The 13,889-nt window shown below is 41.8% G+C and overlaps 1 protein-coding gene across 1 annotated transcript in view; it reads left to right on the forward strand.

The window, feature by feature from the left end:
* TSPAN7 (tetraspanin 7) overlaps positions 1-13,889 on the forward strand; it is a 118,779-nt gene that overhangs the window by 93,220 nt on the left and 11,670 nt on the right. The window contains exons 2-5 of the mRNA XM_030933783.1: positions 2,670-2,858; positions 7,914-7,988; positions 10,785-10,880; positions 12,268-12,423. Coding sequence (XP_030789643.1) covers positions 2,670-2,858; positions 7,914-7,988; positions 10,785-10,880; positions 12,268-12,423 — 516 coding nt within the window. The remainder of the gene's footprint in view (positions 1-2,669; positions 2,859-7,913; positions 7,989-10,784; positions 10,881-12,267; positions 12,424-13,889) is intronic.

Below are 13,889 nucleotides of genomic sequence, written 5' to 3' on the forward strand. Positions count from 1 at the left end.
CTGCTCAGGTGATGGGTGCACCAAAATCTCAGAAATCACCACTAAAGAATTTATTCATGTAACCAAACACCACTTGTTCCCCAAAAACCTATTGAAATTAAAAAGTCTTTTTCTGAAAATGGAATATTTGTGTAATTTACATTTTATGACCATTTTAACAAACTGGTGTAGGTTTTGCACTTACGTGAGGAGAGGCTTCATATACAAAGCAATGATTGCATTAGGATACATTATGTTATGAAAGGAGAAAAGGCATTAAAATGATCTTGGTACTGTTTGCCTTAAAATCAGGATTTGTGTTAACTTTGACATACTGCATGTAAGATTTGTTCTCGTAGTAACTGAACTTCATGAAATCACTGGTCACAGGAATATAAGTTATCAGACTCTCATACTTGATTAGCAGTATACATTTTCATTAAAGCAATCACATGCCAATAAGGACCAGCAATAGCAGTTCACAGAATGCAGCAGCTCAGTTTGTATTTGAGGTGTTACTGTATCTTTGGGAGCAATACCATGAAGTCACAAGTTTCTGAATGAGGCATATATTCAGCCTAAACAACAACTAGCTTAACTGAATTTTTGCTTTTGTTCAATACATTTACATTGTGATGTTTACAGCTTAGGCTGACAATGCTACAGTGGAAAGTATGGGGGAAATTTCTCTTTGGTCCCATTTTAAATCACCTCGCAGTATTTACTGAATGTAGAAGTTGTGTAAGTATTTGGTATCTGATAAGCTCTGTTTTATAAAATACAGGTTCTAAGACCCAGAGAAATGAAAAATGTATTTTTTTTTTCCCAATGGAATAGTAAGCATTTACTCTGTGCCAGGCACTGTGCTAGGCATTAGTAAAAGATGGCACAGGCACTGTCCTTCTCTACATAGTGTCCATTGCTTTTTTACCCCTAATGACTTGACAGTTGATTCTTAAAATTTGATTTTACCAGGTAAAAAGGATTTTATGTTTCCGTGTGGGGGAGTATGGCAGAAGAGGCTGCTCAAGGAAAGTACTTTTTTAAACAACCACCGGGTGTCAGCAGAGGACTTAGAACTCTTGGCAACATCTGTGTTCTTGGTTTTCTTGGATTTCTTAATTCGCTAGGCCATCTCCATTGGAATTTTTCGAAGGCAGTCAACCTCCATGGGGCCACTTTCTCCCAAATATTAGTGTCAAACACTTTCACCGCAACACTGCATCATGACTGTTTATCTTTGCCTAATAAAAGTAGCATTAGTTCCTCAATCTTTTTCTGATTTAAAACCTTTAATTCTGTCTTCATGGGGAGGGTTCTACAAAGTAGACAAGCCTCCGGGGTGGGGAAGTGTCACCAAACTCTAGTTGTTTTTACTGACCTCTCCCCCCATACAGGTAGAGCCCACCCTTACCTTATGCAGTGAAAGGTACATGGACTGTTCTTTGTCCTGCCCCCAAAAAATAATCTGATAATGGAGCTTGATGGTTCCAAATTACAGAAAGTGTTTTCAGAATATAAAGGAGAGAGGTCTAAGCATCTTCACTGGCCCAGACATTTGGTTCATGGTATAGCATATATTTGGTGGTGGTCACAGACATTAGGAACCGTGTATTGATTGACAAGGAAAACCTTGGCAAGGTGGGTATTGATTTGTATCATGCCAATTCTCTCCAGTTTTCTCACCTTGACTCCTCGCTTGAGTGAGCAAAGTAGACAGGGATCCATGGCATTTGGTATGAGACATCAGGCTCTAAGGTGGGGTCAAACTGGAGATGGTCTTTCTTTGACACCCAAGTTTCTTTCAAGCTTCATGCGGTATCAGAAGTGGTAGCAGTTACAAGGCTGTCAGTTTGAGTTGCTAAGCTATTGGTGACCTGAAAGACCAGCTTGGGAGATGGTTAGAGACATAAAGCAACCCCAGTGGCTTTAGCAGCTAAAGCTGCCAGGGTGTGTGCCCTGCAGGGGGTGGAGAGTTAGGCATAGCATGCAGCCTGGAATCTATCCCATAAAGTAAAGGCCTGATTGATGCAGGGTTCTAGTTTAGACATGCTATAGGGATTTCCTTTGGACTGATCAGTGGAATTTGGCCAATCGCATTACAGCTAATTCCAGGAACTATGCAGATTCTTCTGTTGTTTTATATTGAATAAAATATTAAGACAGCACATCAATAGGGATTCAAAAATATTTGGAATATTTTGTTTTTGTGGAAATTTCTGCAATAATAGTCAAAGGGAATCACTGTGTTCCTGAAAACGTTGTGCAGAATGTCCATAAAATATACTGTGTACACACATGCCATCAAAGAGGGTAGCTGTCATTCTTCCTGGGGTTATACCCAGCTTGGTGTCAGGCAACAGCTGGGGGAAGGCTCTCAGACCTGTCGTATGATGTGCTTTGTAAACTACTTTTTGAAAAAGAAGTTCTTTATTGTTGGTTTGACTTCTAATTAACACAATAATTGCATATGGGATTATGTAAGGGGCACGTTTATTGGGGAAAAAAAAACAAAGTGTCTTTATGATGATTTTAGTTAACACTCTCTGACATTTCTCGTTGCTCAGGAAATCCTACAGCAAGTACCATCTTATTCATGGAAACTTGAGTCTTCAAATTGGGCCACACTGCTCTGTGCTGATTGTCACCTCTCTTGGCAATAGCTTCACACTCTCCTATCCCTCTTTCAGATCACTGGGGTGATCCTGCTGGCTGTTGGAGTCTGGGGCAAACTTACTCTGGGCACCTATATCTCCCTTATTGCCGAGAACTCCACAAATGCTCCCTATGTACTCATCGGAACTGGCACCACTATTGTTGTCTTTGGCCTGTTTGGATGCTTTGCTACATGTCGTGGTAGCCCATGGATGCTGAAACTGGTGAGTATGTCACAACATAATACTGCTTTCTCAACTGTAATTTTGTAAAAATATAAATTACATAGAGGTGAAATGGTTCATCTTGAGGTCACAGACAAGACCTTAAGAATTTCAGTCCAGACTCTTTCCTAACCCAGCCTTTAATCCTCTAGAGGTAAAAACAACCCCAAACACAGCCTGGCACGCTAAATCTAGTCCCAGCCCCTCCAGGTAGATGATGACAAAGCAGTGGCCAGTGATTGCATTAGTCCATTTGTATCCTCATGACAAGATGCCCTGTTTCAGTCTTTTTTTTTTTTTGTGATGGAGTCTCTCTCTGTTGCTCAGGCTGGAGTGTAGTGGCGCGATCTCCACTCACTGCAAGCTCCGCCCCCTGGGTTCATGCCATTCTCCTGTCTCAGCATCCCGAGTAGCTGGGACTACAGGCACCCACCACCATGCCTGGATAATTTTTTTGTATTTTTAATAGAGACAGGGTTTCACTTTGTTAGCCAGGATGGTCTCGATCTCCTGACCTCGTGATCTGACCGCCTCAGCCTCCCAAAGTGCTGGGATTACAGGCATGAGCCACCGCACCGGGCCTTGCCCTGTTTCAGTTTTGGACTATGTCTTAGAAGTCTCCTTAAGCATGTGATGTGCAGCTTTGCTGGGCAAGGTAGCATCCTGAACATAAGCAGACTTTTACTTCCAAGTTCCTATTGGAGAAATACTTTCCACCTCCTTGAGCCTGGCCATGCATGGATGCATGTGTGTGGTCTTCTCTGAACCTGCACTGCCTGTCTCAGTGCTATGAGAGTTGAGCTAAGTCAGAGCCTGCCACCCAGAGGACTTATGCAGTGTCAAGTGTTGGCTACCAGGACCAGTGCAGGGTGCATACTCTCATGGGACAGATAAAGCAGTGATGCTTCCCAGATGATAAAGACAGACTATTGAAAGGCTCTTACTGTGATTTTTAACTTTTAGGTACACCAGTTGCCTAATTCTCTACTCACTGTTCATGTTCTTTATTGATGGGGATTAATGGTAAAGGATTTTATAGATAAAAATTAGCAAAGACCTCTCCTCAAAATAAAATTTTGTTTAAAATTATTTCAGGCATCTTACTCCATGAAGGGAGAAGCAAAGATTCCATCAGGGCCATGTTGCCTGTCCCTGTGTAGCCCTAGGTTGTAGTAACATTTAATACCATCTAGTGATATATGTGGGTGTGAGAGTGTTTCATTCCAAAGGAACCATCTTCCCAACTGGCACCGGGCAGTCAGTGTTGTGTTGTCAACTTCGTAGAAGTGGTGCTTGACTTTGCCACTTTTTATCCTGCAGACCGTACAGGAGGCTGATGCCTCAGCCACCATTGATTCTTCAGGTTGGTGGGCAAGCCATAATGGGGCCCATCCTGAGGCACTTTTGCTGCTGTCACCTGGCACTCTATTCTAACACCCTGAGTCTACCTTCTAGTACTTCTCATAAACGCTAGGGTTTCTTTTGGTCTAGTGCCGTGGTCCTCAACTCCAGATACGTGATTAAATCACCTCGGAAGCCATTTGCAAAAACCTTTGCCAGCATCCCACCGCTAGCTGGTTGAAGTAGACTCCTCAGTGGTGGTGAGGCCCTGGCATCTTATTTTCTAAAAAGCTCTCCAGAGGATTCTATCATGTAACCAGTATTGAGAACCTTTTGTTTAGCACAATGAGTAGCAAGAGGAGAATTAACTTCAAAAGCACAGAAAAGAAAAAATTCTAAAAAACCATCCATTCAAACAAGAAGGGAAGTGATGTGGTGTTGAGACCTGACTGATTCCAACTAACTGGTTTAAGTGTTAATGGCAAGGATGTAACCTCCTTGGACCTTTGTCTCCAATTATGACAAAATAGAATTGGACTAAATCACCAAAGTTTCTCCTGGCCCAAATACCATGACTGGAGAGGGGTGGGAGAGGGGATATTTTTATGTTCTAATTCTAAATTTGCTTGTGGGGCAAAGGTATCCCATAGGTGAGTATAATGTCATAAATTAGGATATGTGTATAAACAATGGAATAGTTAGTTCTGGCCTCTTCTGGAGGTGGCTTCACACCACACTACCATTTTCTTCTCCTAACACAAGTTCACTAGCAGGTGAGCATTTGGGGAAGTAGAGAAGTTTTTTGGTTTGGGGCTTAATTTGGGTCTCTACAAATATCTTTTAGATCAAATTTTAGATTCTACCTATATGTAAGATCAGGCAGTTATTAGTCTTTTCTGTCCCTGACTTATTTCACTTAATCCTCTAGATTCGTTCATGGTATTGCAAGTGACAAGATTTCATTCTTGTTTATGGCCAAATAGTATTCCATTGTGTATAGACACATTGTGTCCAGTGTGTATGGACACTTAGGTTGGCTATTGTCAATAGTGCTGCAATATACATGGGGACACGGCTATCTCCTCAACATACTAATTTCATTTCCTTTGGTTATATACCCCGCAGTAGGATTGCTGGATCATATAGTAGTTCTACTTTTAGTTTTTTGAGGAACCTCTACTCTGTTATCCATAGTGAGTTGTGCTAATTTGCATTCTAGTCAGCAGTGTATAAGAGTTCCCCCTTTTCCACATCCTCATCAGCATTTATTAATTTTTTGTCTAGAGATAGGGGAAGAGGGAGGAGCAGAGGTTGGCCAATGGGTGCAAAGTCACAGCTAGATAGGAGGAATTATCTGGTGTTTTATTGCATAGTAGGGTGACTGTAGTTGATGTATTATATATTTAGCAATAGCTAGAAGAGAGAATTTAGAATGTTCCCACCACAAAGTAACATTTTAGGTAATGGATATGCTAACTACACTGATTTGATCATTACACAGAGTATGCATGAATCAAAACATCATACTGTACCCAATAAATATGTACAATTGTTATATGTCAGTTAAAAACAATAACTTTTTAAAAATACGATTTAGTTCCTTTTATGTGATAGAGGCTGTACTGGGTGCGTATGACATTTTATTTTTCTCCTCACTACCACCATGCAGTGTAAGTTGTATTTTCGTGTTATATGATAGGAACTTGGGAGTTTAGATAACCCATCCAAGTTCACACAGCTAATGTATGGAAGGCTGGGCTTTGAACCCTTGTATGTTTCCTTCCAAAGCCAAGACTATTTCAACTCCAATGTTTACATTTGGGAAAAAGCTCTAACCCCTACCGACCTGTATTTAGTACAAGCTCTTCCCAATAGGCTTTTGGCCAAGGCTTTCTGTAGGTAAAACGGCCACTCTCTGAAACCTCCTAGAGGCAGGAAACTTGCCAGACACAGAAAACTGCTGATCTGGCTGATGAGAGCGGAAGTCACTTGATTAACTGTCAGTCTAGAATTTTGCAGTCCTCATATAACCTCATTAATTGCAAAACAACTGAAAATAACTATGTCTACTTTATGGAAGCCCAGAGAGGTTGCCTCTTTTCTAAGAGGTAGTTCATGACAAGATAGGGTTCAAACCTAGGAGGACTTCTGACTACAGAGATAAACGTCCTTTCTTCCACCTGCCTGCTAACAGTTATTTTCCCACCCAACTTTCTGGAAGAGTCTAGGCTTATCCCATCAGCAAAATGGGAGAGTCTCACATCAAACTGTGCTTTGAATTGCATTTTGTATGAAGTTGGGAAAGAAGTCACATACATGGGACATTCTCATAACTACATATTTAGCATATGAGTGGCTGTGCTTTCTAGAGAATTTTGTTAATATTTAGAAAGAAATTGATATTTTAAGCCAATATTTCCTTTTTCGATATATGTGCCACTCGATGAGAAAAAAAATTTATGATTCTGCATACATATGTATACTTTATGAGACGTGTGTATATTTTACAGGTAAGTAATGTGGCCACATGCAATCTATCCAAATTCCACAGCATCATTTAGGGCCATTGCAAATGTTCAAAACCATTATACATTATTTTGAGATGAGAAGAAGCAGATTGTAAGACATGTGCCTTGTAGGTAAGGAATCAATTCTTGTTTTTATCTGCTTTTCAAAGTTATCCTTAATGTTTCATAAATACCATGTACTACCCTTGAATTTAGACATGCTTGCATGTGCATGCACATGCAAAAAAACTTGGGAAGTACTGGCAGCATGAGATGAAAAGCACTAAAGATGTGAGATGCTTGCAAATGTCATTAGTAGTATGGCGTATTTACTTCTTGAAAGGCTATAAACTCCATGCAGCATCCATCCCGAACAAGAAAGGCGGGCAACTCCACAGGAAAGCGGCTGTGGCTACTGTGTCCAGTGATGACCACCAATCTGAAGAGGAACATCATCTTGCACACGTTTGGCTTCTTGGGCCCAGATGGGAGGGATACAATTCCAAATGAAGCAGTTTTGTAACTGTTTCATCCGAGATGTGGTTGAGACAACTGGAGGCCTTTGCCCAGGCAGCAGGTTCTCATCCTGGCTGTGTTCACACACATGATGAGCTAGCATTATAGAAAAGACATTGGGCTGGTTCTTATTTCTTCTGAAAGCAGCACCAATGCTAGTGAGTGGAAGTTAGAAGTAGGCAGACTTGTGGCCAAAGGGAAAGGAAGCCTTTCCAACGATTGGAACAGTTTCAAAATGGAATGGGCCGCAGGGAGTTGCCTTGCAGACCGTCGTGAGGAGAGTGGTAAAAAAGGACCCCCAGACAGGGCAGAAAGTGTCCTGTGACCTTCAGAGCAGTTTGGTTTTTTTCTAGCTCAAAGATTCTAGTGTAACAAATAGTGGATACCTTAGTTGTGAAAGTTCCTTCCAGGTTTCTCCAGGTGAGCCAAGCTGACAGGCACAATGCCAGTCTCTCAGTGAATTCTCCCCAGCCTGTGTACTCCAAAATGCATATGCATATTAAACACACATTCCTAGATTGAGGCCTATGTGGGTAAATTTAGAGAAGAATGTTTTGTATTTTTTTCTAAACTTTGTCTAGGAAGTGTGAGGACTTGTCTGATTCCCGTTGATTGAAAGTAACCTACCCTGAAGAAGCCCTCTTCTTAATCCTGATGTATCTGACTTTGTCTTTGTGTGCTTAATTTTCAGTATGCCATGTTTCTGTCCCTGGTGTTCCTGGCTGAGCTCGTAGCTGGCATTTCAGGGTTTGTGTTTCGTCATGAGGTGAGTATACACAAAATGCCTAACTCAATTAAGGGGTGTTTGGGAGGAGGATTCTTGAAACCTCTTGAAATGTGTAAAGGGTGCATATAGGCTAGCTGATTTCCTCAGTGGTGTTGCTGTTTTCCAAAGATCACGTCATATGACCTGAAATTTTCATGAAATTCTAAATGTGGGAATTCCACCAAGCTTGAAACCTTCATTGTTGATCTTCATTGTTTCTCTGTGTAGCCATTGCATAAAATGATTCTCTCCCCCATTTTAAAGCAGTCACCTTCAATATGGATTACATACTCCTTTAAAAATAGTTGCTTCAGGCTGGGCATGGTGGCTCATATCTGCAATACTTGAGCTTTGCAAGGCCTGGGGCAGGAGGATCTTTTGAGGCCAGAAGTTCAAGAGCAGCCTGGGCAACATAGTGAGAACCTCATCTCTAAAAAATAAAAAAATAAATTAGCTGGATGTGGTGGCTTACATCTATAGTCCTAGCTACTTAGGAGACTGAGGAGGGAGGATCACTTGAACTTGGGAGGTTGAGGCTGCAGTGAGCTAACATCACACCGCTGCACTCCAGCCTGGGCAAGAGAGTGAGACCCTGTCTCTATTTTTTGTTTTTAAAATAGCTGCTTCAGTAAGGCACAAGTGTATATCTGTATAACAAGTTTTCTAAGACTATAAAGGCAAGCCAAACAAATTGTCTTGCTGCCTCACAATTTTATCACTGTATTCCATAAATAATAGTAAAGCCAGAAGTAGATACACATGTGTTAAAAAGAAAAAGAAAAAAAAAAACAAGATACAGGTGGAAAACAGAGAGTTACTGTGGGTCTTAAAAGTCTGGCATCATCTGTTCCCAGACCCTGTTTTTTTTTTGTTTTTATTTTAGATTTTTCATTAACCCATCTTGCTGCACCCTCATTGGTACCACTGTTGTGCTTGGCCAGGTTCTGTTCCCCCTGAGCTTGCCTGTATGCTCTCTGCTCCCCTACTGCCTTGTTTTTCCCCTTTACCAGAGACAGTATCCCAGATGCCAAAGCTGACTCCCAAAACCCAGTTTGTATGGGTGCTGCATTTGGAATTAGAACCCCATTCATAGTCTCTAGTGAAGTGAGACCTGATGAAATTTCGGCCTCAACAACCCTAATAAGTGTCCCTTGTGCCTGTGTGAACACCAGGAGCAGCCTGGCTTGTTCCTACCTGAGCCCTTGTGAACTTCCCTCTTGTTTGTTGCTGGGAGTATGTTCTGTGGAGGGGTTTTTCTCTTAATGGTGCTTGCTGCCTAGGGCCTGGAAATCCTCATCTACCTAATCTCTTTTGCCTGAAACCCTGAGGGTTGTTGTGGGAGGAGGGTACAATGCCACTCTGACCACCAGCGCTGGTCTTGAGTTTGGCTAAACAGTCAAACTCACATGATGAAAGTAGGTCTCAGTGCCATTTAACAAAAGCGGAAAGATATAACAAAGGAAGGCCAGCTTGCCTGCTAGGCAGCAGTGGGCTTGTTTCTCCACCATGAGTCCACAAAATAGTCTAGCGCCTATTCTGTGTACAGTCCCCCATCCTAAGAGACAGCTTAAGTGCAGTGAAATGAGATGACACAGCTGGGTGTGGTAGCCACCTTAGCTTAGAAGCTGCATGTAACTGGTGTTTCTGTCTTGTAACTGTCCCATGGGCATAGTTTACAGCATTTTAGCAAAGAATATGCCTAGTTAGGAGAGTCACCATCCTTACCCTAAGCTTCCCACCAAGTAATTATTGTCATTTGCTGTCCTCCCAATCTGGAGACATTTTACCAATTGGGGGTGAGTTTTATCACAAACTCAGTGGCCTGGTAACACATCTGACATTCCCCCTTCATCAGGTTTTCAGGGAAACAGAGCTTGAAAGTTATCCCAAAGTCAAATGTATTCACAGAAAAGATTTTGTTAATCTTTTTTTTTTTTTTTGAGACGGAGCCTTGCTCTGTCACCAAGGCTGGAGTGCGGTAGCACAATCTCTGCTTACTGCAACCTCTGCCTCCTGGGTTCAAGTGATTCTCCTGACTCAGCCTCCCAAGTAGCTGGGATTACAGGCGCCTGCCACCATGCCAAATTTGTGTGTGTGTGTGTGTGTGTGTGTGTGTGTATTTTTAGTAGAGACGGGGTTTCACCATCTTGGCCAGGCTGGTCTTGAACTCCTGACCTCAAGTTATCTGCCCATGTCGGCCTCCCAATGTGCTGGGATTACAGGCGTGAGCCACTGTGCCCGGCTGACCTTTTTAAGTTCTTGTCTTTTAGCCTCTTTTTTTTTTTTTTTATTTGCCTCACTAAAGACAGGTAAGTGAAAGTTGGTTTTGCCTCACTCCTATGGTAAAACAGAGATCAGTTTTTGACCAAAACATCAGTCATCCTGTCCACCCAAGTTGTTTGTCTTTTATGAGCCTCCTGTGTAAGGGCAGAGAAAGTTATAGAAAGATGGGCATTAATCAATTCAAAGAAAATAAGTAGAAAGCCCATGCCTGAGGTTTGGCAGCTCATCATCACAGCCCTTTCAGAAATGGACAGGCCCCTCCAGTAGGTCATTCAGCAGGTCAGACTTTCTCTGAATTGAGGCTGAGGGGAACAATTTTTTAAATTCCTGAGCTTACAAACCCCCTGGTAAATTTTCTGAGCTTTTCCGTCTCAGAAAATGGGGCATTGCCTCCCTGGCCTACATTTATAGAGAGACTTTCAGAAGAGGCTATGTTAGCGTAGAAATTGGTAAGAATTGGAGTCAGTTTGGTCTGTGGTGGGCTGCAGTCACATCCCTCCTTGTCTTCCACAGATCAAGGACACCTTCCTGAGGACTTACACGGATGCTATGCAGAATTACAATGGCAATGATGAGAGGAGCCGGGCAGTGGACCATGTGCAGCGCAGCGTAAGTTCCAGAGGAGATGAGGGTATGAACTACCTATGAGGTCTGGGCTTAGACTTATGGGCTGCTGCTAGGTTGGCCTAGTACTTGCTATTGGTTCCCGTTCTTCAACTCTTAGTCTAGTTCCATTGCCAAGAGTTGACACCCAGTCCTTGTCCAGGCTCCAGTTATTCAGGTAATGCGTGTCAAGGAGGACCACTCCCTTAAGTGTGCCTTGCATCAGTAAGGGTTGCAAGTATGCCAAGGACAGCTCATTTGCTCTTCAGATCTGAACCCTTGGGAAGGAGTTAGGCAGTGAGTGTGTGACAACCTTGCTTAGAGTTGGCTCCCAGAGGCTGGCTTTCTAGAATCAATGTCTTCAGGCTGGGTGGAGAGCTCAGGTGAGCTGTGTTCACTGGCCGGGGCAGTGGAGTGGGAATAGAGTGGACCTAGAAGAAACTGAGGATCTGTTAGGTATGTGAAGAGGGTGAGCTGCCTGATGTTTTGCGGAGGATATGGGGGAAATAGAAGAGAGAGTTCCTGTCTGGGTGGCAGGTGCTGGCACTCAAGCATGACCGTCCATCAGGAATCACTAATGAGGCTTTTGCTTTGGATTTTCTTGGTTTTGTTTACTTCAGAAGCAGTCTTTTTTCTAGTTTATTTTGATAAAACTTCCAACGTATACAGAAAAGTCTCAGGAATATTACAAGGAACTGTATACTCAGATTTACCAATTAATTATATTTTTGCCCCATTTGCTTTAATGTTCTCTATATTGGGGTTGGCAAGCCTCTTCTGTAAAGGATCAAGTAGTAAATATTTTAGGCTTTGAGGGCCATACACTCTGTCACAACTACTCATCTCTACACTGTAGCACAAAAGCAACCACAAACAGTATGTGAACACATAGTTGTGGCTGTGTCCCAGTAAAACTTTATATACAAAAACAGGTAGCTCCTGGGCTATAGTTTACCAGCTGCGGCTCTCCCTTTCTGTATATGCATCTTTTTAAAAGAACTATTTATTTACTTATTAGTAGAGATCCCAGTGGAGAGGTTTTTGAAACCATATTTGCCTCAATTCACCCATCAATAGTCCTGAGTTAGTGGATGAATACGTCTATATCAATAGGTGATTGTGAGTTGGACACAGAAGCACTGCTTTGCTTTGTGGAGGTGAATAAAGAAAGGCAATGTGATATATAACCTAGGACTTCCTTCTTGGAGATCAAACAAGCATCAGTATGGGTATAATTGTTATTGGAGCTTCCCATTCATCTTGACTCACCAAAGCTGCACATGTTGTCTTAGGGCCTTGGCCTGTGTTTCTCTTGTAAAAGTTACAAGGCAGTGATTGAGGAGACCACATGTGATCTGCCACTTTTTGATTATTTTCCTTTCCCTGTTAATAGCTGAGCTGCTGTGGTGTGCAGAACTACACCAACTGGAGCACCAGCCCCTACTTCCTGGATCATGGCATCCCCCCCAGTTGCTGCATGAACGAAACCGATTGTAATCCCCAGGATCTACACAATCTGACTGTGGCCGCCACCAAAGTTAACCAGAAGGTACCTGCTTTCTCCCAGCCCTGATGGGACCAGTGGTGAATGTTTGGGAGGGCTTTTTTTTTTTTGTTTCTGTGAGATTATGATAAATAGATTTGAAACAGTAGTCAAGGAAAAGAGCATCTTACTTTGTGGTTCCTTGATTGCCTGAGAGAGGTACTTGAGGCTGCTCACTTCTAAAAGAGAAAGCTGTGACTCAGATCAGCCTTGTCTTTCTCTCCCATAGCAAGGATCTACCAGGCATAGTTAGGAAGGTTTAGCAAGCTGTTCCTGTTAACCCTGATGCTTATGTCAGACAGTGAGTGTTGGCTTTCTTCTTTTGGGGTGTCCATCTTCTGCTTAATATACCATCCAAACATGAAATTGTTTGCAGCTGGGTGTCAGTCTTTGGCAGCAAGAGAGGAGTAGAGTTGACAGACAGCATCTACTTCTGCTAGGAGGGTAGCCTTTATTTTAGGGAGTTTACTGCTGTAGGAAAATAAATCAGCAACTCCGATTCAACTCATTGTCAACCTCCTGACTCCCAAAGAAATTAGAGAGGGGGAAAAAAGAGGATTAAATGAGATTTAAAAGTTAGTACATAGTGGAAATGAGTGAAATGAAGTTTTAGTAGTCAGAGAAGAGGAAAATCAATTCTGCATTCCACTTTACAGAGAATACGATGAAGACATAATAAAACTGCATGTGAAGACTATCTGCATTCTTAAATGTTTAGAGAAGTACCATATATAAAATATATTTTGGTAAACAAAAGGGAGGGAAAAACCTATTATTGTGTTTACTTCCTGTTATTCAGTCAAGGGGTAAATCTTTTCTTGCTAAGATAAAATTCTGTTCTTATGATGCCTTCAAAATTCTATGTGATCTGGACCAACTGCTGAATAATTCAGAGAGAAAAGATAGTTCAGTAAGATTCAGTACTGACAGCTTCTTGTCTAAGTTAAAAGGACATCTGTTTCTATTTGAATTTTCTTATGAACCCAAACATTGAGGCTTCCTTCATCTCTTATTAGTTAATAAGGTAACTTCTGGCTTCTTCATGGACATCCCCACTGAGTACCCATATGTGTCATTATGCTTCCATTTTATGAAGTGCTAAGCATGTGGTAGACACTCCAATTTATGGAAGGCAAGACATGCTTTATGGCAGTGAGATATTTGATATAACAGAGCCTCAGAAAGTCATTCATGAAAGCAGTACCAAGTCTTTTTTTTTTTTTTTTTTTTTTTTTTTTGCCACTCAAACTTCCTCTTCTTTTGTGAAAATTGAGGATCCAGAAGTCAGGAACACGGGGTCTAGTGTCAGGCTCAGGCTCCAGTAGAAGTTCTGACTAAGCCACTGTTGATTATGTGATCTCGGTCAAGTTACTTAACCTTTCTCAGTCTTGCTTTTCTCATCTGTAAAATGGGAATAATAATAATACATGCTCCTTGTGCTTGATTTGAAGATTTAATGAGATAAAGTGTCA

Source organism: Rhinopithecus roxellana, chromosome 7 (genome assembly GCF_007565055.1).
Source record: "Rhinopithecus roxellana isolate Shanxi Qingling chromosome 7, ASM756505v1, whole genome shotgun sequence".
NCBI lineage: Eukaryota > Metazoa > Chordata > Mammalia > Primates > Cercopithecidae > Rhinopithecus > Rhinopithecus roxellana.